Source organism: Pleurodeles waltl, chromosome 2_2, assembly GCF_031143425.1.
Source record: "Pleurodeles waltl isolate 20211129_DDA chromosome 2_2, aPleWal1.hap1.20221129, whole genome shotgun sequence".
Taxonomy (NCBI): Eukaryota; Metazoa; Chordata; class Amphibia; order Caudata; family Salamandridae; genus Pleurodeles; species Pleurodeles waltl.
Window position 1 is genome coordinate 664,103,911 of NC_090439.1, and position 25,162 is coordinate 664,129,072.

The 25,162-nt window shown below is 45.3% G+C and overlaps 1 protein-coding gene across 2 annotated transcripts in view; it reads right to left on the bottom strand.

Moving 5' to 3' along the window:
• The window catches only part of NSMAF (neutral sphingomyelinase activation associated factor), a 665,048-nt gene that overhangs the window by 83,568 nt on the left and 556,318 nt on the right, over nucleotides 1–25,162 (bottom strand). For both annotated transcript variants that reach the window (XM_069220229.1, XM_069220228.1), the window contains exons 24-26: nucleotides 16,781–16,848; nucleotides 12,787–12,854; nucleotides 12,428–12,551 (exon numbers count right to left, since the gene is read on the bottom strand). In XM_069220229.1, coding sequence (XP_069076330.1) covers nucleotides 12,428–12,551; nucleotides 12,787–12,854; nucleotides 16,781–16,848 — 260 coding nt within the window. The remainder of the gene's footprint in view (nucleotides 1–12,427; nucleotides 12,552–12,786; nucleotides 12,855–16,780; nucleotides 16,849–25,162) is intronic.

Consider the following 25,162-nt stretch of genomic DNA (forward strand, 5'->3'; position numbering starts at 1 on the left):
AGGGGAGTTACCCCCGGCAACATGGTTGGTGCTGTAGGTATGGGAAGAAGTAAAAAAAGGCTACAGGTTGGAGAAAGAACAGACTAACTCTGGAAACACCATTGTGGCAAGGCACTTACCTTCCGCAGGTTGTGGTCCTGCAGGGGTTTGCAGCCTGGGATCTAGTGGGGATTTCAACTCTAGGAGATATATTGGAGAATGGAACACTGAAGTCCATTCAAGATTTACAGAGGGACTTTGCGCTACATCGAACGCAATTCTTTAAATACCTACAGCTTCAACATGCCCTGATGCCCACTCTTTGGGTGAGTCCGGGGGTGCCAGAGTTTTCCTCTCTAAAAGCCAAACTTTTGCTGACACAGATGATAGACCACAAACTATCACAGACATACAATATGATTCTCAGGAATGTGCCGGACCCCATGTAGATGGTGCATTGAGCATGGGAGAAGGACTGGATGGAGGCTCCCAGGAATCTCATCCATAAAAGGATTTTGAGAGAAGTGGAGGGGGTACTGGGCTGGAAAATCCCAAGAGATCCCAAACTGACTCTTTTGCACGTCACTGATGGGCTGGGAGGCACACAATACCAAAAGGCTCTCCTGTAGCTAGGGTGGGTGATGGCTAAAAGAGACATTGCCTAGGCCGGGAAGGCGACACACGCCCCTTCCACTGAGGGGTGGGCTTGAGGCATGGACTTTTGCATGGGACTGGAGAAACCCATATACGTAGCAAGGGGATGCCCTCAAAAGCATCTTAAAAGTTGGTCTGGATGGGCAGAGGCAAGGGGGGATACACCTGGATCCTGTCCCAGATGACCCGTGGACTTTTAATAATTAACGTGGGGCACTGATGGACATGGATACGAGGGGGCACCTCCGTGGATTGGGGGAAGTGGGGAAATACTGGCTTTGGTGTACTGTACTTCTCATTGTTTGTCCCAAGACACGCCGTGCAATGATACTGATGCTCCATGCTGCAATGTTTATTAATGTCAGATTTAATTATGGGTGGCCTAAGGGTCATGATATAACTGAACGGAAAAAACTAATAAAAAGTTTATTAAAGAAATAAAAACAATGTTTATGCCGGGGTCCCCGGATTCCAATAATGACTCAGTGGGGTCCCCGGGTTTCGGTAATGATAAAATGGGGGTCCACAGAAGTCAAGCGGTTGAGAACCATTGTCCTACATTTTAAATACAATGCACCCAGCCCTATTAGCTTTTAGGCCCTAACCTAGGAGTGACTTATATATTAAAAAGGAAGGTTTAGTCCTGGCAAAAGGTTTATTTTGAAATGTCAAAACAGCAGTTTAAAACTGCACTACAGGCTGCAGTGGCAGGCATGAGATGTTTTAACATTCCACTTTAGTGAGTGCCACAATAAGTGCTGTGGGCCTACTAGTAGCAAGTAGTTTACAGGCCATTGGTACCATGGAATAGTAATACCATTTACTAGGGGCTCACGTAAATTAAATGTGCCAATTAGGTGTAAGCCAACTGTACCATGTTTTAGGGAGCGCATACATGCACTTTAGATTTGATTAGCACTGATAAAGTGCACAGAGTTCAAAAGCCAACAAAAAACGAACTCAGCAAAACAGGAGGGATGAAAGCAAAATGTTTGAGGGACTACCACTAAAGCTTGTCAGGTCTAACAACATAGCAGCCCCCAACGAAGCATCTCAATGCTGGGAAATGTCCACATGATACAGATGCTCTAGAAGTTGAGTAGGGAGCTGTTAAAACACCCAAGTTTTCATTTGCTTCCTGAAAATCCCTTCAGATGGACTCTGGCAGAGGAAAGGTTGTAGACTGCTCCAAAGTTTTGGCTAGATACCGTAACGAGTGGCACCTTGTCTGGCTCTCTTTATTCTAGGAAAATAAGTCAGCCGCAGGTTGAGGGACCGACCAGTCCTGGACGGGATGTAAGGATGAATCAGGTGCTAAAGGTAGAGTAGGCCTGTGTTGGAGAAGGCACAACAGGAAAAACAGAGGACTTGTATTTTTTCCTTTTGTTGACTGACAAGTGAAAGTCTCTGATATAGGTAGAGATGGAATGGTACCATGGTACCTGCATAAGCAAACAAGCAGCAGCATTTTGGATGATTCATAGATGCCTCAGCAATGTCTAGGTAAGACTGGACGTTGCCATTCTCAAGGTCAGAAATGATGATGGCCTGGACCATAGTTTCCTCAACAGATAGCGGGAAGATTGATAAGACTTTATCCAGAATCTGAGATGTCCAAAACAGCAAGCTATAAATGTCTTAATCTGGTGGTCCAAGGCAAATTTGTAATCTGGCTAGATTACATTTTTCACCATGGGTTTAGGAGGTGTAAGAGGACTTAAGGAGCCGGGCCACCAGCTGGTGGACCGCAGATCACACTGGTACCCAACCACCATAACTTTGGTCTCTATGCTGTTCAGTTTCAAGGCAATTGAGATCCACCCATTTAGTGACTGTTGTCAGGCACTTTCTCAATATAACTGGATGACGTCCGTTTTTTTTTTTTTTTAATAACAGATTTTATTGAGTTGTATCAAATACACTAGACTGTCTAGGCCATAAAATACAAAAAGGATAATGTAATCAAACAAACATTAACAAAAGGTTTGCACATAAGACCCCTCCCACTCCATCCCACCACCCAGTTAAAGTGCCCACTTTAAGGAGCACTACAAATCGACATCTTGTTCCTCCCACCTTTATCTCCATACAATCAGATCTCTTCCTAACCAAAGAGCTCTCTGTGGGAACCAGCTGCAGAGCTAGTCCTCTATATTCAGCCAGTTTCTGCCAAATTATATAGTATTTTTGGTGACTCCCCCTTGCTGATATACCGCAAACTCTAGTCCCAATCAGTGGTCTAGTCCTTTCTTCCATATCGCTAGGGAATGGGGTGGGCCTTGGCCTTCTAGGTCTTAGTGATGTCCCTTATCGCTAGAGTTAAACCTAGAAACAGAAGTACCTTTTTGTACCTATTACCCCCAAGCCACTGTGTAATATGCAAGAGGATTAGTCTTGGGTCCAATGGGATCTTTCAAGAAAGCACCTCGCCAAGGCAAGAAGTAACCCCATGCCAAAATGTATTAAATGCGTGCAGCTCCATACCGTGTGTAGGAACGTGCCGGCATCCATCTGGCACCGTAGGCACAACAGAGAATTTACCATTCCCATGTGCCACAGGCGCAATCTCAGGTGGTATGCCCTGTGAAGGTATTTAAGCTGTATGAGTCGTAGACATGCTGATATGGCTGCCTTTTGAGGCGCCATCAGGGCCTCACTCTAATAATTGTCATCCAGGGTATCAATATCTGTCTCACAAGCTGTTTAAGGGTGGACAAAACCAATGAGCGATACATTTTTGTGATCCCCTGAATCCTCCAGAAGGAGTTTACCCTCAAGTGGATTAAAGTCAGGGAGGGTCTCAAGGTGTCTAATTTAAGGGGTAATGGCGAGGCGGAGCTGCAGGTATCGATAAAATTGGCTACGATGTAGGCAATATTCAGTTGTAACTCTTGAAAGGATTTCAGGACCATGCCATTCATTACATCTCCTAAAGTGGAGATACCTACAGTATACCATTTCCGAAAAACTTCCAACTGAGCTACCTGTTGCAGCATGTCACAATGCCACAACTTTGTCTATTCTGTACATTTTCCACACCATTCCATAAGGCGTAGGGATCCCTTCCACAATTTCAATACCACTTGTGTCCCTGGTGGAAGAGCGTCAAGCCTCCCTCCCCCCATCCCTCACACCTCACACCCCCCATAGAGATAGTCAAGTAAGGCAGTTATGTTCATCGTCCATTTCTCCTTGATTATTGTTTTGAGGAAATGACAAGCTGGGTGTCATTTCTATACTTTGCAGAGTGATGCCGAAAGATTGTAAAATGGTGGTCAGATGATGCAAGTAAACATTAAAAAGGATGGGACTCGGGAAAGAGGCCAGAGATACACCACAGGTCACTGGAAAAATGAAAGAGAAGAGCTTAATGAAGAATTGAAAGGAGCTGTCTTCAGGAAAAGAAGAGAGCAATTGCTAGGCATCATTGGATATCTGACAGTCAAGTATTCTAGTCAGCAGAGAATTATGGAACACAGTATCAAAAGTTGTACTCAAATAAAGCAAAATAATCTTCTCCTTAACCAAGGATCATTTGAAAGTCCCCAGTGACAGCGACAAAGGTAGATTCAGTCGCTGTGTAAAGGGAGGAAACCCAATTGTGAGGGATGTAACAGTTTGTGTTTGTAAGTAGCTGGAGAATCTTCTATTAATAATCTTTTCCAGCACCAAAGCAGAGAGGGGGCACAAAGAAATAGGGTGGACAGATCAAGGATGCGTTTTTTTTTGCTAACAGCAGCAAGTTTCCATGAACGGGATACCATGACAGAAGTAATGGAAAGATTAAGTAGATCAACTAGGAGACTAGGAATAACAGAAAAACCATTGCTATTGGCTTGCAGGTGGGCCGGGACTAGCAGGGAGTCTGAATTACTGACACTGAGGAGATTACTGGAATTGTCCTGACGAACAGGGTCAAATTCTGTCAGACAGGGGGCTGTTGAAATGTGGAGCTCAAAAGATGCTGGTGCTTCCACATTCAGACCCCTTGACAGAAAATGTGACATAAAAATGGTAGATTTTTTGCAAGAAGAAAGCAGCAAGCTCATTGCATCTGCTAACAGAAGAAGAGATAGAGGGTGTCTTGGTATTCGGATACATACCTAAGAAAATGTCATAAAAAGTTTGAAGCTCCCTCAATGTTAGCAGCATAAAATCAGGCCTTCCTGATATCTTTGTGATAGACCTTAATGGCTGCACTGTACCAAGATTTACAGTACAGATCATATTGTTTGTGCCAAGCAAATTGAAGAGTTTTACAACCTTTTTTAAGAAGTGTGAGATGACCACTGTACCACGGAGCTAGGGGCTTTGTTCTTATAGTACAGGAAGGAGCAGGTGGAATAATCAAGTTCAAAGTAAGGGCAAGCCACATATTGCCAGTATTAATAGCCGAATTCACCATGGAATTAAAGAGTGGGTTTAGAAGCGGAGAATAGATTGCAAAAGTGAGAAGGTGACAGTTTGGACTACTGGCTGGTAATGATAGGCGTAATAGTGTTGGAAGCAGCCCCAAGATCTACTGGGATGCAAATAGGTATTCCACAGTGGTCTAATCATTTTAGAGGAATAGGTGAGTCTACCTCAAGGTTCATTAGGTAAGTGAACACTGGGTCTGAAAGATGGCCGGCTACAAGAGTGGGGGCATTAACACATTGCAAGAGCTGAATGCCTTCAAGTTCATTCAGACGGTTAGCAGTGGTCAAATGACGACTGTCAAAGTGAAGGGTTAAGTTACCAAGGATATTGAAATTTGAAAATTGTATGCACGGTGGGTTATAGCCTTGGGTAGATAGAGGAAAATATTTTGATCAGGGCCGGGGGGAGAGGGGTCAGGATATATAAGGGCTGCAAAAGAGGATACACTGTGAAATAACTTTACTGAAAAGATTAAACGTTCGCTCTCAGGAACCTGGAGCTGAGATGAGACTTGAAAACAATGGCCAAGCCACTGCCTTTTTGGCAGTGCAATCTTGCCCTCCGGAGTAAGCTGTGCTACGTTGGGCATTGAGGCTTCATTAAGCCACGTTTGTTAGAAGTAGTGCATCGGGCAGTAGTTCAGAATACATTTAAAAATATCCAATTTATGTTTAATCATGGATCTACAATCAATATTTTAAAAGTGACGATTATTGCTGCAGAGTGGTGCCTGTCTCATTGTAGAAGTTGCAATAACTACAGATTCTATTCCTATTAAAAAGGTTTTAAGGAGTCTGGGTACCAAACTCAAAGGCTCCCATGCCAGCTGTTCAGAGGCAGAGCACTTAAACAAAGCGCGCATCTGCAGACCAGGGTTCCTGGCCCCTGGCACCAATCAGGTGAAGACAGGCTTGCCTTTAGCATACCTTTGATGAGCCTGCAGCACAGATGACCACTTCTTGAATTAAATAAAAGCACAGTTAGAAAGGGGAGCGGCTATGGTGGATAAAAAAATATGCAACTAAAGCCCAGCAAAATAAACAAACTAAATGGTGAGAAAAGCAACACATAAACCCATTAAAATGGTCAGCTCAAAAGGTGTCTTGAAACTGAACATTAAATTAAATATTTTATAAAGGGCATGGTTTATTTGTTAAAATTTCATGTAGGAAAGTATGAAAAGAGTTTTAAAAGCCTTCTGCAAATTACCCAGTTAGAAAACCATAAGACAAATGCTTAAAAGAAGATAACATCTGTCTAAGAAAGTGTCACAACTTAAGGGAAATGACTGCTATTAACCTTCCACATGACGTAGGTACGAAAAAAATGTTCAGGCCATCTGGTGTTCCGAGACAGTCTGGGGAGCAGATTTATGAGTCCTTGAGTAAAGAGACATCTATACAGTCACTCAAAGTAAAACTTTTACTGAAAATGCAGGCTGAGAAAGTCCCATAGTCTGCCATCTCCCCCAGTGCATTAATGCTGCCTTTGAATGCCAAAGCTTGGACCTTCATGTAACAGGTGGAAGGCAGGAAGTGAATAAAAACAAAGCCAAACAAAATCTATTCATTATTCAAACCTGCCAAAAATATCTGCTGTGGACTTGCATGGATGAGCTGGGAGTGGTGGGGAGCAGCGTGGACAGCCTGGAGGAGAAGAAATGGTGATGTGAAGGGGAAGCAGCACAAAGGGGAAAAAGCAGGCAAACACATTCGCTCAAAGAAAAAGAAAAAATTAGTTGTGGATATGAGATGTGAAGGGATGATAAAACCATGCCTCAGGGGAAGGACAAATACAAGTAGAGGGAGGAAAGTCAGTGAATAAGAAGCAAGGAAATGAGTCTTAAAAGAAAAGCAATGGGCTGACCCAACCCACAATAAGGATTGATACTGAATACAATATGTCTATGACAACAAAGGGGGTGTGCGCAAGGAGGGTGTAGCCACCCTCAGAGACAGTAGACATTGGCTACTGCCCTCTGACCCCTATAAACGCCCCTAAATCTAGGATTTAAGTGCCTCCCTGAACCCAGCTCACCAGATTCCTGGCATCCTAACAAGAAGAAAAAGGGCTGCTAAGCTGACACCCCAGCAGAGAAGGAATATGACAACTGATTTAGCCCCAGCCCTACTGGCCTGTCTCCTGCTTCAAAGAACCTGCAAAAGAACAGCGACGCATCCAGCGGGGCCAGTGACCACTGCCAAGCTCCAGAGGACTGCCCTGCACCCAAAAGGACTAAGAACTCCCGTGGACAGAGGCCCTCTCCAAGAAGAAACCAGCAACTAAGGACTCCCACCTCACTCCGAATGTGTGAGTCCTAACAACTCTCCACCCGACACCCACGGCCCGTGTCCAGGTGGCCCAACCAGCTAGCGAGGATCCCCAGGCTGTTCTGAGCAAGTGCCCACCCAGGGTTGACCTCTCCACCCCTCCACGACAACACCTACAGAGGGAATCCCAAGTACCCCCCCACTGATTTCAAAATCTCTGGACGAAGATTTCCGATGCTTAAAGACCCCCTGCACCCGCAGCCCCCAGGGCTTGGAGGATCCTGACCCCCAGTGCAGCAGGGTCCCTCCTCTTATTCCAGCCTGTGGTTTGCCCTAGACGACCCAGTGGACCTCACATGCAGCCTCTGAATGACCCCCAGGGTCCCGTCATAGAGAATCATTGGAGACCCAACACCTTGTTTGCACCCTCCAACCGGCCTCCCCAGCGCCGATGAGGGTGTATGTTTGATGCCTACTTATGGTCCCCTCAATGCTCCTCTAAACCCCCCAGGTCTGCCCTCCAAAGTCTCTGGTACTTACCTGCCTGCAGATCTGAAACCGAGTGCCCCCAGTCTACATAAAAGCTAATGTTAATTTTGCCTACATTTTGACCTCTGCACTCGGCCAGACTCGTGTTGCTGGTGGTGGGTGTTTGGGGTTAACTTGAACCCCAACCTGTGGACTTCCTAACCCTCGGAGACTGGAACTGTAAGTGTTGTACTTACCTGAAAATCAAACTAACTTTCCTTCCCCCCAGGAACTGTTTCTGAAAATTGTCAATTTTTAAAACAGATTATTGCCAATATTTCAAAAATTGCATGACTTATCGATTTCAAAGTACTGTTGATACATATGTGAAATACGAATCTATTGAAGTACTTACCTGCAACTTGAATCTTTTGGTTCTAAAAATAAATTTGGAAAATATATTATTGCTTTATAAAAACCATTGGTCTGGAGTTAGGTCATTGAGTGTGTGCTTCTTCTATTGTCTGTGTGTGTACAACAAATGCTTTGCACTATCCTATTAGGCCTAACTGCTCGACCACACTGCCACAAAAGAGAGCATTAGTATTATCTACTTTAGCCTCTGTTGAGCCCCTGGACTCTGTGCACACTATATCTCATTTTGATATAGTATTTACAGAGTCAGCTTCCTACATAATGTTTTCAGTTGTCAGTGCCCTAAGCTGCTGTCTACGCACTGGCAAGGGTGCACTGCAGGTTCTTTCAGATGACAAAGCCTGCCTTCCTATTAGCTGTGTGGATATGGCAGGATGGCTACTGTTCTTGAGTCAGCTGTCTATCTTCAGTCTCTACTTTTTCCTTGCTACAGCTTCATGTTCTCATAAAAGTGCAGGCTGGGTTCATGCACCTCCCCTACATCCCCATATCTCTGGGCAAAAGTTCAGTTAGTCCTTGTGGAATGGCATGGGGTCACCCTCATTGCTGAGGGAAGGGCCTGTCCTGCACAGTCTTTTCACGGGCAACTCGTCTTGACCTTGGGCTGGATAGGGGGGGGGGGGGGTGTTTTTCTACTCTGGCCTTCAGGCTTTTGCTGCATGCCTACCAATAAAGCACCAGTTTCACATCTAGGTAAAACGGTCGAATAACCATAGGACCCTACACACTTTTACATGCAGGGTGGCACAGACTGAAGTCTCTCACCTAGAATGATAGTTTTTTTTTTTTAAGGAGAGTCACATTTGACCTAGTAGTTATAGTCTGATTCTTGGCCCAAGAGGTATGGGTTAGGTACCTCCGTTTACATGGATACTCCCCTGCATTAGGTGCTAACATTACAGCTTCTTATGATCGCTGTATACCTGGAGATGCCAGATATTCTCTCATCCGCTCCCCTTCCTGGCTGGTGTGGAATTCACTCTGGATATTCATCTGGGGCTTGACTGTTATTCCAGTATAGCAGGGCTTTGTCTGTCAGGTTGTACATTTATGTGCCCGTAGAACTTAATTTATCCAGGGACAGAACTTTGACCTTTTCCCTGGTTGGTGTGAGAATTCTGGGCTGTACACTATGGTTCTGTCCTGAATGGAGTCCGTCTGCGTTGAGGGTGGCATCAGGCCCCATTAAATGGTATGGCATATCCTCGTTCTTGAGTTACAATTGAGTCGTTATGGGCTTAGGTTTGGCATGTTCAGCTCAGGGGCTGTGTGCACTATCGCAAACCCTGGGTTGGTTATTGTTCCTACCTCACTAATCGGTTGGGAATGTTTGCCTGCTTTGGTAAATTGCTGGTCATTCCTTGGCTGCCTGGTGACAGTTGGATGGGCTTGTGGTAGCCACTTTTGTTTTTTCTTTGGCTATCCTTTGGTCCAGTGGCCTGCTACCCCAGGATGGTATCCTCTGTAATTCTCTACTGATGCCTCGGTGGAAGGGGGCATTTTGAAGATGGGGAGTTGTGCTCATCTGGATCTAGTCGGGCACAGAATGAATATCTGAGGCCTCTGCAGCACTTATCAGTATCTCAGAGATGCAAGTTAGTCTGTGATTTGAGCAGACCCTCTTCTCCGGTCTAGTTGGATGGGCATTTAAGCTTCTGTCCTTTGGTTACTTCTTGGCCATCTTTGCCATTTGTTCTAAGTCTGTTTTGGCATGGTCTAATAGCTTTGGCCACTGTGGCTTCCGGTGGGCTCCCTACTTGGCTTGAGGATTGCCTTCTGACTGCCTGGATACTTCCACTAGCACATTGTCTCTTTGGACCCTTATTTTTGGTTGCTTAGACAAGGATTGGCAGCTTGCCTACCCTGGCTGTCCTTGTGCTCTACTGCTGGGCTTGGGTTGTCTCCTGTCTGTCAGACCTCTTCTCTTGTATCTTAGTTCCTAAGTTTTTTTTATTTTTTATTTTGATCAGGCGTGTTCTGGTGCTTTGTGTGGTCTCTCTTCTCCTGGTGCACCTTTCCAGGCTTGGGGCTTTGTGGTTGCCTTCTGTCTTCCAGTGTCCTTCTCTCGGGTCTTACATCACTGAGTTCCTGGTCATTAATTGTCCTGGTTCCTCCATGTAGGACTCAGAGCAAGCCTGCTGTCAATAGGGAACCTTCTCTTAGGCCCTCGTTTCCTTGACCTTTCTAGTCTGCATCATTTTTTAAGATGATGGACTCCTCTTCCTGCTTTTATGTCCTGATACGGTCCTTGCAATTATTAAGACTGAAGGCAATTCTCCAAGCTCCTCTTCTTGGGATACTTGACACCTTGGTCTTTTGCTTGTGGTCTGCTAGAATGAGGTTTCTAGGCATCAAACAGCCTGGTTCCCCCTGTGCTCCATTTTAAGGGCTAGTATGCTCTGATCCTGCTCCTGGATCCAGTCTGGCTGTCAACAGACTCTATTTTTCTGCGTCATTTTTGTCATGGGTAATTGCGGCAAGGTTGGTGATATCCCTATTTTTTTCCCATTGCACTGGGTACTTTGGGCTTAACTTTCTGCCTGCTGGGATACTTCTCTTGGACCTGGCTTGTCTCAGTTTTCAGTGTTTGGTCAATTTCAGTGGTGGTTGGGGACTTTGACTGCACTAGATTCCTTATATTTTACCTGCTGAGCTTGGAGCTCGAAGATTACCTCCTTCCTTGGGCCCTCTTGGTAGGCCCCTTGTCTACATGGTACTTTGATTTGAGGCTTTGTCGAGATGTAGAGCTTGTGATTTTATTCACAGCCCCTGCCCTTGGAGATTTGGAGTCGCCTTCTACTTGCCCGTATACTTTCTGAGGCCTCTTGTTTCATGAATCATTTGCTTAGGGAAGCTGGGAGCAGGTTTGGTGGCTTTGGCCACCACGGTTCCCTTTGTGCTCTATGTTGGAAGTGCTCTCTGCCTGACTGGTGCATTCTCTTGGGACACCAGTCGCTTGATACTTTGTTCATAGTTGGTTTGGACACTTGAGGATTGTGCCTGCTCTGCCTTTCCATTATGCTGCTGGCTGTCCCTATGCCATTCTTTTTTGGTGCTGCCTCTGTTGATATTGGATATATTGATCTTCACTTTAACAATCAGGAGGTTAGCATTGTGTCTCTGTTGAGTTTGGCTTATTGACTCAGTGTGCTTTGGTTGGTTTCCTGTGTGGGGAATATTTGATTTCTGCCCTGAACTAGTGTTCTATTTCCTTTCTTTTAGGTGGGCTGATCTCAAAGTTCCCCCCAAACTTGTGCTCCTTTATGGGTTGTTGCCAATGCTGCCCTTCTTCAGTCAAGCTTTCCATTGGCTTGTGGCGTACAGAGCCTGGTGTCTAATTGTTCTCTATTTCTTTAGGGCTTGACAAGCACCACTTGGCTTTCTGTGAAAGAAGTTGTTTTCTGTCTGTTACACCTGCTTGCATAAAAGTTTCCTAAGTATTCTGGTGGCCTTCTGTCTCCCTGTGATCGGCAATGAGGCAGTTTCTCTACCCCTTCACAAGTTCCTTACCCTTGCTTTGTTATTTTTTGATTCAGTATTATTTTTGCCTTCTAGCATTCCCTCTGTCTCCCATGGTAAGGTTGGACTTCACCTAATAGGCGTGATTGGTCCTCTATTGTTTCCCCTACAACCTCTTGGGTTGGTTCATATGCCTGTAACCTTTCTCCCCATCTTGTTTCCTTTGTTGTAGCAGTGTTCCTTTCTAGGGGGCAACTTGTGTTGCTTTGGTGTTGTCTGTGGTTGTGAGCGTTCTGCTTTAAGTCTGCCCTCACTAAGTATAAGGGCTTGGATGGTGAAGGGCTGCAGAAGTAACGCCCTAATTACTTATCTAGTAATCTCCATTACTGATTACTCTTCCTAATCCAAGTACTTACAGTCTTCTCTCTCTGCCTGCTGTCATGACCTTGAGTTCCAGTGTTGGCGGATGTCAAGAAATATTGAAGGCCCGGCCGCTTCTTGATGGTTCCCTCGTGAGGGGAGTAGGTAGAGGCTGACAATGGACAAAGGGGGTGGTAGAGAGACTTTTGAGTGTAACTCTGTCAAGTGGTGCATGGGGGAGGCTGACTCAACTCACTAAATTTAAGCCTTGCTACGAGAAAGGGTAATCAGAGAAATTAAAACTACTGATTAGTAATAGGTATATTTCACAAGGCCAGAATTAATAACTTTCTGCAAATATTACGTAAGTAAAAGAAACACACCTTTACTGTGGAATCCCAGGAAGCAGTATATAACCTATTATCATGCCAACAGAGCTTGCTGACAGCATCATCATGCCCCATTAAAGTGTCATGTCGTCTTCCAAATGCTATAGAATAAAGATAACTGAGACAAAACAAAATAACAAGTTATAGGTAGTAAACATTTTTACAATGTTACATTAGCTAACTTCATAATGAATGCAAGTGGAAATAATAAGAAAAGCTGTCACATACAGAATCTAAGGAAAAGATGACAACAGTGATAGAGGTCACCATCCATCTACTGCTTTAATTAAACATTCTTCTGAATACAAAATTGTGAATACACAACTGCATGAATGCAGGTGCATAATACTTACACATGATTGTCCCATGAAGAACATATGGCTGTGGAATCACCTGGTAAGACCAAACACGATGACAAGGCCTACAAAACACAAGAGGAAATTCTCATTCTGTTATCACATTTACTCTTTTTCAAAACAAGATATTTCCGCATAAAATGAATGGCAAGGATAATTTCTCCCTTCGTGACTTACTACTACACAGTCAGCCAACCATGATCTGTGAGCGTCAACATTCCCACTTTATAAAAATACATAAGACTGAAATAATTTCCCTGAAGTGTCACTCCTCGTCCCAGATACTTGCTTAATAAGGTTAATAACAGTGTTAACATGCACGGTTGCCATTCTGATGTAGTACAAAAGCCCCCCTTAAAGATCTCAGGGGGGCTCCTTTTTCCTCTCTAAAGACTGTGTGCCTAATTTAGAGAAAAGTCACAGGGATATTCAGCAAAACAAATGGGGGATGCCCAATTCACCCTCATCTTGGTTCCTCTGCCTCACTTAGAAGTCGTAGTAACACAATGCCAGGGCATACTATATACAGGTTAACAGGCAACATACGATAAAGTCACTGACAAAGTTTAGCCATTAGGCTCTGATTGTGATTAAATGGAGATTACCCCTTTCTCACAGATATATCATGTCTCAATCAAACACAGGCAATAACGAAGATGCAGTAATGTTTCAATAGTTTTTATTTAATACAATCTGCAAACTGCGGTAAATCGCATGGGCTGCAATAATTAGGATAATGAACAGTGCAAGAAATAGAATTGTAAAGACAAGGGTCATGATTATAAAGACCCCCATCATCTTGCAATAGCATGAAAAGTCATCAAGTGTATGATATGTCCTAATACCCTACCATAATAGGCCAGAACTTCTACCTAGAGGACAGCTGGGTATGTTAAACCTAATCTGTCAATGTCATGTACCTGGAAGGAGCCCCAAACCCTTGTTACCTTGGAATGAGGTCTTGTGCTCAGACTTCAGAAGAACACGAAGTCCGGGTCAGCGTCAAGGCGATGTGCAGCATCGATAGCAGCAATGGTATCTGGTCAGAAACCCTCTGATTATCTGTCTAAAGTGCGATGTATTTATACAGATCTACTTGGACCCCTGACGTAGGTTGTTCCAAAACCATAGATAACACAGCATGCTTGAGACGGTAATTTCTAATGTGAGCACCTAAATTTTTTTTGTCTTTGTCGCAGGAGTTGACGCCTTTGCGCGGTGACAGTGATAACATAAACCTAAACAAAATGGCCTAACTATAAACAAGGCAGCCATCTTATAAAATTAATTCAAAATAATGGTCTAAGACAGAGCAAGATAAGAAGGTTAAAAGTCACTAGGTGACGGGGGCACGAGTCTGCAAGCCAAAGGCTTAGCTAACTCCTGTTATCCCATTAAAACAAACTAGGATTCACTACAAACCTTTTGTCAAATAAAAGACTGTATAGTCTATACTGTTAGTCAACAGACCAGTGAATCTGTTCAGCTGGCATATGGATAACGACCCAATTGATCAACCACTATCTAACAGAAAAACAGGATACCAAACGTTGCTCATTAAAGGAAAGGCTTGTGAAGGTTCACTATGAGTAGTTGACAAATGTGTGAGAATAGTCTACATAAGCTATAGTCATCACCAATATTTTTAAGACAAGATGGGTTGTACCAATGCAAACTACACCTATCAAGCATTCTTGCACATCACCATTTTTCCTCATTGGGGTACTGTATCTGGTCGTTATGGCGATCTATATATGCTTTTCTTATTTCTCCACTTCTAAACATTCCTTAAGTTTTTTTTAACACTGGCCATTCCGATGGTCTAGGATGCCCGGAAAAGAGTTGGATATTTTGTACCAGTATAAACAGCATGATTTCTTTCACCTGTTTGAGAACAGCAATCATCTTAGTCTATACGACTGATTCGTTCACAGTGTCTCATACTTTTGAATTATTCCCCACAGCCAAACCTGGTAAACATTAGGGTACTGAACACAGCAGTATCAAAGGCGTACGTAAAAAAAAAATCACTCTATGCAGCCTAATCACTTAGGGCAGTTGTACCGCTTTTGTATTCACACTTCCAGTTATTAACAAAATCATGGGGTTTCGGAATGCAAAAGTGAGCTCTGCACTGTTTTAGCCCATTTTGCAAGTCTGAAAGGCATTTAATTCAAGCTAAGTACATATACTCTGTTAGGTTTGTACTGAAAAGAGCTTAATGAAAACATTTTGTTTGAAAAGATTGCATTTAAAAAAAAAAAATCCAAATTATAATTTGAATGCAGCAAGAATGAATTGTCTCCACCTAACCACAACAGTAAGTATCAATGATTTATAACTGCAATTGTGGCTGCAAGCCATTGAAAAGTTACTCATTCCTCAAAAGAGTTGGTAGCTGATTTGAAAAGGAAAAGGTGCCCCCATGCAACAGCCTTTCCTTTGGGAATAATGTCTAGTGGCATGGTAGGGACCAGCCAGAGGACCAATGCGTGCCCCCCCCGATGTCTTCTCAAATGGGAATTTATTTTTGAAACAGCACCAGTTCCAATCCGGTAAAGAAACACAAGTGGCTTTTTAAAAATGTTATAGTTTGGGAATGCGAATGCTGGGATGGTGCTATACTATTCCCTGCAAGCCACAGTCCTGACATTTGTAGAAAATCGAGAGGGATCGGAAATTGCAATTCGCCTTTTAAAAATTATTAGGCAGGTGGTTTAGCGACCCCATGTGAAATGGAGATTTGAATTACAAACTGTCAGCGCAGTAGGCATTTTGCAAACTTGCAAATCAATTATTGTGCATTTGCACATCCATGGTTTCAAAAAGGGATAGAATATCATACCCTTTGCTATTTGGGTTTGCCCTGTGGTCAATAAATGGTAGGCCCTAGGACATGGAGTTAAATCCTATCTTCAGAATTTCATGGCACGAATGTGTAAGGAACCACATGTCAATATATGTAACATACCAATGCTAGAGAACTTCAGATATAGATAAGTAACTTTTTAGCCTCCAGAACTGGAACTTTCATGAAACATTTACATTTATACAAGTCAACTTTGATGGATCTTTTACTTTTAGTGAATATTGGGCTATTTCAGCTGGGGAAAACTATTCGGAAAATATGTAGGGACTCGGCCTTGTTTGGCTCAGATGAAATTTCCCGGGGGACTTCTATGATTTGTTCACAATCAAACTATGTGATGCATTACTCTTGATATGAGAAACTATCACTCTGCCAACCTGTCTTACTTAATGGCCAGTAAGAAAGTTGTGTTCAATGATACATATATGCGTTCAACGAAATACAATAGTTCAAAAGGGTAGGTCAGAACTATGTTAAGTCCCCGAGAGGTACTTCCTTTGGTTACTTGAGCAAAGGTACGGATGGGACCTCACGGGAGTTCTTTCATGACTTCTGTGTTGAAACAGAAATATAAACTCGTTGCTTCAAGACACACCTATGAGAAGCACTCATGTGATGAATATTTCACTCATGTGCACAGAAACAACTGTAAGCAAGGCAGTAGTTGGCGTGGCAGAGACGTACTCAACAGGATGCTTTCACTCCATAATAGCAGCAAGCTCACTTTTATTTTAGTGTATAAGTGGCTCCCCATGCTGAAGCACAAAGGATCCCACATTTCTCCCCACTCCACTATTCATCTCCCACACAGAGGTCGCACACTGAAAACATATCAGGCCAATATTTCTTTTCATTATGCTCCATCTTATCTTGTATCCAAAGGAAGCCAACATGTTTAAATGCGCCTCAACATATAGCCTTGAGATACTTTTAGAATATCTAAATTTGTAGCTTACATTAAATGGTAAAATGACTGGTCAAAGGATTTATATAGTTATGTTTAATAATATATCTGAGTATGTCTTATAATTCATGATGAAAGCTAATTAGTTGAAAGTAATTAGCATTGTCATTGGGCACAAAATACAACATAAAATCTTCAAGAACAATATTTAAACTCACCATATTTGAAAATGATATACTTCTTTGGAGTGATCTGAGCTCTTTAGAAAACATCTTCAGTGTAGAATCTAATGCACAAGAAACAATATTCAAAAACAGAAAAGTCAAATGCATAAGTTGCCTGAAGGGGGGAAAACAAAAAAATTGATTTCTGTGAGAAGATAATTTAATTTAATAACTTGCATTGAGATATATTATAATATAATTAGCACTGTCTATCAAGTAAATGTGTTTACAAATCGTGATTGACCCATATGCAGGAGTAATAATTTGAAATACCTAAAGTAGTAGAGTGGGCTACGAAAATTAAAGACACCATGAAGGGATGCCAGGATGCGGAGAGAGCTGAGAGGTTTCTTCAGTTCCCTATATGTTACTGGCAGTCTCTACATCTTTAGTGCAGTCTGCTGCAGCTGCATTCCAAATGTTAGCCAACTTAAAAGTAAAGTCTCCTGGAGGACTGATACACAAAGCACAGGCAGGACAAATCAGGAATCTACTCTTGTAAGCTAACGGTTAGCTTCTGCAGTCGAGGTCAGTAATGAACAATCAACAGTCTTATATTTCCAAGAGTACTATCACTTCAAACATGGAGTCATGCAGATAGTTTTAGTTTCCTACCAAGTAGAAAATTCATATGGCTAAGTTATGCGGAAATATGCATTTGCACAAGTACTAGTATTATTATACATTTTAACTAAACAAGGAAAATATTTTTCTCGGTTACACCTTGGAAACGTTGATGCAGATGGAGGAACTGATGGTCGCCACCAGGCTGCCCCAGGGCAATTTTTCAGGTACGAGGCTCTTACTCAGACATTTGAATCCCTCTAGGGAGCAGACCCGGCTGAGCCACAAACATATGCAGTGCTACAGTTGTTGCTGACACTGGGGTCAGGTAGGCATCTGGTGAAATGGTTCTATCAAGCAGTAAATGAAATGGAACAGAGACCGCTGGACAAACTGAAGGGGAGGCCACGCTGTGGCAGGTCATCCCACAATGGGAACGGAATAGGATACTGGCCTAACTGCGGAAAGTGTCTAGAAAATTTTGTAACAAATTATCTCCTCGAGACATGTTATAGTTGCAGATTCCTTACATTAAAATTGCCCCCAGACATCAGTCTGGATCTGGAGACTTTTCTCGAGCAGTACCCTTGGGTGTGGTTAAGTGGCGTTGGTCGACTCCGCATCTGGCGTTGGCATCGTGTTTGCTGGATATGACGTTATGTGCCCTATAAAGGGTCCACCCTGGCACTCTGATGTCAGTTTCATTTCACAACTTTCCATGCCAGAAGCGCGGATCCATGATGAACACTGACCCTGGTGTGTCAGAACTAGGGCCCTTAAAGGGAAGTCCCTGTCTCTAGAAATCAGTTCGCAGAGCGGTGAGGATGGGTGGGTAAGTACAGAATCTGCAACTAGATTATGGGGGTTATTCTAACTTTGGAGGAGTGTTAATCCGTCCCAAAAGTGACGGTAAAGTGACGGATATACCACCACCCGTATTACGAGTTCCATAGGATATAATGGACTCGTAATATGGCTGGTGGTAAATCCGTCACTTTTCCGTCACTTTTGGGACGGATTAACACCTCCTCCAAAGTTAGAATAACCCCCTATATCTCTTCCAGACAATTCATTAGCGTAGGTAATTAAATGGTTCGTCTTATAGAGACTTCTAGTTGCTGATTCCTTACCTTAGAATAGATATCGAAGGAATACCATCCCGAGGTGGGTCTACGAACCAAGATCATACTATGAAGTCCTTTAGGACCAAACGGGAAAAGTACCTGCCCCTTCAGACCTGACTGTCCAGGCACTAGTGTTTGGTGAACATGTGTTATGATACCCACATTGCTGCCTGGCAGATGTCCAAGACTGGAACTCTTATGTACCAACGCAGTGGTTGCAGCTGTTGCTCTGGTGGAGTGAGCATGCAACCTCTTCCATCTGGGGATGGTCCTCTTCGGCACTGCCCGATCTTTCTTTGCACACACATAACCCACAAAGAGTTGACCATCCACCCGGAACTCCTTGGTACGATCAAGATAGAACACCAACACTCTTTTTGATTCCAGGTAGTGGAGTCTCTCCTCCTCCTTAGATGTGGGGGCACGTAAAAAGTAGGCAAGGTGATGGATTGGCCAACATGAAAAGGCGTGACCACTTTTGGTAAAAAGGAAGCCCTGGTATGAAGCACCACCTTGTCAAGATGGATGAAAATGAAGGGTAGCTGAGATGAAGGAGCCTGCAGCTCACGGACCCTGCGGGGAGAAGGCTACTTTTAGAGTAAGAAGCCAAAGTTAAAAGTTATGAAGTGGCTTGAAAGGAGCGCACAACAGAAAAGTAAGAATCAAGTTCAAATCCCATTGAGACATTAAGAATGGTGAAGGAGGAAATATATGGTTAATACCCTTCAGGAATCTACAAACAATAGGAGATTTAAAAAAAGGATGGTTGGTCAGGTAATTACAGGAAAGCAGAGATTGCAGACAAGTAACCCTTTAGGGTGCCCAAAGCAGAGCCCTCTTGGGCTAGAGAAAGAAAAAACAAGAGTACCTCTGATAGAGGGGCAGACAGGGGTTCAACAGACTTGGCTGTGCACCATGCCACAAATTTGTTCCAACAAGAGGCATATACCGTTTTGGTGGAGGGAGGTCTGGCTGCCAGGATAATGTAACAGACTTCAGGCGGAAAGTCAAAAGCTGTCAACTGCTGCAGCTCAATCTCCACGCCAAGAAGGTGGAGACTGTACAGCTTCCCTGCTGCTGCTACAGAAGATCCTGCCAAAGGGACAGTCTGACTGGAGGATTGATGCCCATGCTCAAGGGCTCGGGATACCAGACTTTTCGTGCCCAGTCTGGGGCCACAAGAACTACTTGGGCCCGGTTGTTCTTGATCTTCTTGAGAACTCTGGGCAGAAGTGTTACTGGCTGAAAGGTGCAAAGGAGGCCTGAGTTCCACTCGAGACGAAACACACAGCCGAGCGAGTGCCACCTTAGAAACTCCAACGTGCAAAACAGCTGACATAAGGTGTTTTTTGTAGAGGTGAACAGATCTAACCAAGGCTCTCCCCACTGCTGAAAGACCTGGCACCACCTCCGGATGGAGATGTCATTCATGATCACCCAGGCATCGACGGATAAGTTTGTCTGCTCTGGTGTTCAGAGACCCGCCAGATGATGAACCACCCAGGATATGCCCTGATGTTCCAGCCATGTCTAGAGGTGCAAAGCCTCCTGATAAAGGGTCCATGACCCCACACCACCCTGCCTGTTGCAGTACTACAGGGCGGTGATGTTGTCCATGAACACCTGCACCACTTTCTTTGAGAGAGGGAAGGAATGATTTCAATGCTAGGCTGATCGCCCTTAGCTTCAAAAGACTGATATCGAGCCGAGACTCCACCGGAGACCAGACGCCTCTGATCTCTGCCCATGTGCCGCCCCATCCCAAGTAGTGACACACCTGTCACTACCATCAGATCTGGTTTGGGAAGGGAGAGGGATCAATCTCTGACCTAATGGCGGTTCAAAAACCACCACTGAAGATCTTGAGCAGTTCCCCCCCCGAGATCTGGACCACGTCACAGAGATTACCCTGATGCTGCATCCACTGGAACTTCAGGTCCCACTGCAGAGCCCGCATATGCCATCTGGCATGTGTCACCAGCAGGATGCAGGAGGCCATGAGGCCTAGCAGCCCCAGAGTCATTCTCACCAAAATCCAGGATAGAGGCTTGTATCAAAGCCTGAATAACCTGGACTCATCGCTTGGGAGGATACGCCTGAAACTGCACTGTGTCCATAAAAGCTCTGATGAAAGGGAGCATCTGAGAGAGAGTCAGGTGTGTCTGCGGCATGTTCATAGTGAACCCCAGCAAATTCAGGAGGTCTGCCATAGTATGGAGGTGGGAGATGACAGCCTGGGGCGAGCCTGCCTTCACAAGCCATTCATCGAAGTAGGGGAAGACTGAAAACCCTGACCTGCGCAGATGAGCTGCAACCACCATCACTTTGGTGAACACCCAAGGGGCACAGGTAAAGCCAAAGGGGAGCACAGTAAACTAAAAATGCTTGTGGCCTACAGTGAAATGCAAGTAACGTTTGTGGGCAGGCAGGATGGGAATATGGAAATATGTGTCCTGCAATTCCAACTCTACCATCCAGTCTCCTGGGTCCAGGGCAGATAGGAATTGAGCCAGAGTGAGCATTTTGAACTTCTCCTTCTTGAGGAAGAGATTGAGGGACTGGAGGACTGGGATAGGGCGCAGGCCCTTGTCCTTTTTGGGCATCAGAAAGTAGCAGGAATAGCAACCACAACCTACTTCTGGCACAGGGACCCTCTCTAAAGCTCCCTTGGCCAAGAGAGCTGTAACCTCCTCACAGAGTAGTGTCAGGTGATCCTCTGTCATCCGATAGTAGGGTGGTAGCATCGATGGAGGGTTAGTCTTGAAGGGGAGGGAGTAGCCCCTTCAGACTATTTGCAAAACCCACCTGTCTGATGTGATGGATTACCACAGTGGGACAGGTGATGGCGAATCCTGCCTCCAACTAGTCCCTAATGGGGAAGCGTCAGACTAGGAAGGATTAGAGGCTGCAGCAAAAAGGGTGGTGAGGGGTGGTGAACTGCGCAGACTGCTGATCCACGAGGACATTGGATCCCACGTCCCAGTCAACGCAAAGACTGGGCAGCATGCACGGCGGCTGGAGAGAAAGGGACGTGGTTGGGCACGCCTTTCATAGTCACGAAAGGGGAAAAAAGCAGACCTAGGAATGCAAGGACCTGTCTGTAGCCCAGGACTCCTTAAATCGCTCCGGCGCCGAGTCTGCTTTGTCTCCGAAGAGGTGGGTGCCATTAAAGAGCATGTCCATAAGTGGGGCCTGGACATCTCCTGAAAAGCCAGACATCTTTAACCAAGTGTGGTGCCTCAACGCAACAATCAATGCAATCAATCTACCTAGTGAGTTGGTCATATGCAGTCCACATCATATCGTGTACGTCACTGCATCTCTCCCATCAGCAACAGCTTGAACGAGAATGACCCGGGCAGCACCTGCACAACCCTGTCCCATAAAGTATGGGTGTAACGGCCCAAAAGGCATGTGGTGTTCACGGACTGCAATGCCAGACTGGAGGAAGAGAACATCCACTTCCCAAGCTGATCCAGTGTTTTGGATTCCTTATCCGGAGGTGCGGAAGTGAATGTGCCTAGGGATGTACAGGCCTGGATAACCAATCTCTCAGGGGTGGGGTGTTGCGTCAGAACCCTGGGTCATTAGGAGGTGACCTATGGCGACGGGCAATTGTCCTAATATTAGGAGCCCCTGTGCGGGGTTTGGACCAAGTTCCCAGCAGAACATCAGTGAGGGCTTCATTAAAGGGCAAAAGGGGTTCTGAAGAGAAGACCCAGGCTGAAGCATCTCAGGCAGATGGTTAGTCCTCACGGCCACAGTAGGCAGGTGAAAGACCAGGACCTTGGCCTCTCCTCCCCACCATTCAATAAGTAGCCCCCTCCTCCATAGCCATGGTAGGGAGGAAGAAGCATGCCAGCAATAAGGGAAGAGTCAAGACCACTGGCTTTACCCAGGTACTGAGTTCAGGCAAGAGGGCATCAAGTTGGCATTCTAAAGGCTCCAGTGAGCTCTCCATACTCTCACCATGCCCATACCCATAAGAATAAGGGTCAGGATCAAAACCTTCGGGGTCATGGCTGGGCACTCAGACCACGACTTCAGGTCGTGGTCACGGTCCAATCACCAGAGACACACGAGGTGCGGATCTGTCATGGACATCATCCTGTGGCAGGCTTGAATCCGGTCTTCCGTGATGACATCTCGAGGCACCAGAATGACAAAAGTTGTAAACTCCAGTCAAAAAGTTACTGTAGGGGTAGCTCTTTTTCAGATCCGTGTGTATGCTGGCACATAAAGAAAAGAACTGACGTCAGCGCATTAGGGTGGCACCTATATAGGACCCACAATGTCATATCTGACAAACACGACGTCAACAACGGACACAGAGTCGACCAACACCACCTAACTGCACGCAGGGGTTCGGCTCGAGAAAAATCTCCAAATCCAGACTGACACTTGGGGGAATTTCTAAGGTAAGGAATCTGCAACTAGAAGTCTCTATCAGATATGTATCCAGTTTAACTATTTGCACAGACATACATCACCCAGTGGAAAACTAGAGCTATCTGTGGAAGTAAGGCGGGACAGTGCCCCCGATGTGCACATCAAGAGGCAAACTTTATTTATATGACTTGGTCATGCTCGCAGATGTGATATTTCTGAACAACGGTCATTCAGAGACTGTGTTCCACACTTGACCAGACAGTGGAGTGCCATGGAGGCCTGTTTACTCAGTGCATTCCCTAGGCCAAAGCCAAACAAAATAGGGAACTGCTTCCTGGGCTTGGAGGTGGCCCTGGTCAGGTGCAGAATTGCATTTGTTTGGAAATCTAGTAAACACTATTCAGCAGTGGGAAAGTGATGTGACCATATGGGTGCGAATGGAGGAGAGAGAGTTGATGCGTGAGGAGGCTTGTAGAGTTCTACGGGAGCTGATAGAAGGCTTCTGGACTGAGGTCACTGTGGCGTTTGAAAGTCCTACAAGCCGGCCGCCAGTGGCCTCTAAGCGTCCTGATTCAGATGCGGACTCAGCAGCCATCTTGTAGAGTGCATATCAGGGCCTCATTTCTATTTGGGGACACAACACATAGCTGTAATGGTCGTACCCCACACAGCAGTACTATTTACAGGGCCTATTCCCACACTATAACCTTGAACACCTGGACACTTCAGGGACTCTCGCAGGGGCTCCTTCCCCTCTTATTGCACATAGCAGCTATTGAATCCTGATCTGTGTGGTACCACGCCATAGATCCCGTTGGTTTACCTTTTATTGTGGTTACTGTTAAAGTTGGTTAAGACTGTCTGGGATACTAATGGCCTACATGGTGATTATACACTAAGGGGGTCATTACAACATTGGCAGTAAAAGCCGCTTACCGCCGTGCAGAAGACCGCCAATACACCGCTGCGGCTGCAGAATTCCGCCACAGCTATTATGACACACATCTCGGAATCCGTCGAAATTCAGTCACCCACACAACTCCGCCACACCAAAGGTCAGTGTTAAACTGGCGAAAACAAATCCTTCACCTCCACGCCAACAGAAACACGCCCATGCTATCACGACCCACTAATCCAAGCGGCGGTCTTTCAACCGCGGTATTCCATTGGCGGTACACACCGCCTCGCTCAAAATACACACACATCTCCAAAACACCACCACATTGGACAATTCCAAATACACACACCTGATACACATACACACACCACTCCCACACACCCAATACAATATAAAACACACACCCACATCACCCACAAACCCCTACGACCCAAAAATAGAGACGAAGGCCAGAGAGACAGCACTGATTAGACAATCCCACCACACAGAGGCACACAACACCATCACCCACACAACATCCACGCACAAAACACCACACACCACTACACATACACCACCCCATACATCGCACACACCACCCCATGGCACGCCAAAGACACCCCCGCTTTTCCGAGGAGGAGCTCAGGGTCATGGTGGAGGAAATTGTACGGGTAGAGCCACAGCTATTTGGCTCACAGGTGCAGCACACATCCATAGCCAGGAAGATGGAGCTATGGCGCAGAATAGTCGACAGGGTCAACGCTGTGGGACAGCACCCAAGAAATCGGGAGGACATCAGGAAGAGGTGGAACGACGTACGGGGGAAGGTGTGTTCAGCGGTCTCCAGGCACAACATCGCGGTACAGCGGACTGGCGGCGGACCCCCACCTCCTCCCCCACAACTAACAACATGGGAGGAGCAAGTCTTGAGTCAAGCATCCTGAGGGCCTCGGAGGAGTCGGTGGAGGAATGGACACTGGTAAGTCAAATCTTAACTACCATATCCCCCACCCTACCTGCATGCTATCACACACCCCCAACCTCATCCCCTCCCCTATCACTCCAACTCCTCACTAATGTACTAAGAACACAAACCACCCATCCCAACACCAAGCCCTGCTTGACACAACTAAGCATGCATCACTGCACATACCCAGAACAACCCCTTAACCATCATCACACAAGCCCCCACACAGGAATGCTAGCACTGGGGTACACAAACACCCACCCATTGCACACCATGACACACACACATGCAATAATCATGCTCTTATGCCCCTGCAGGATCACGAAGGACCGTCACCACACCGGAGGGTCCAGACATCTCCACTCCACCGACAGAAGAGGCCCACAGTGACGATAGCAGCTCTGCCCTACTGGAGCCTGATGACCAGCCCGGACCATCGTGGGCCTCGGGACAGT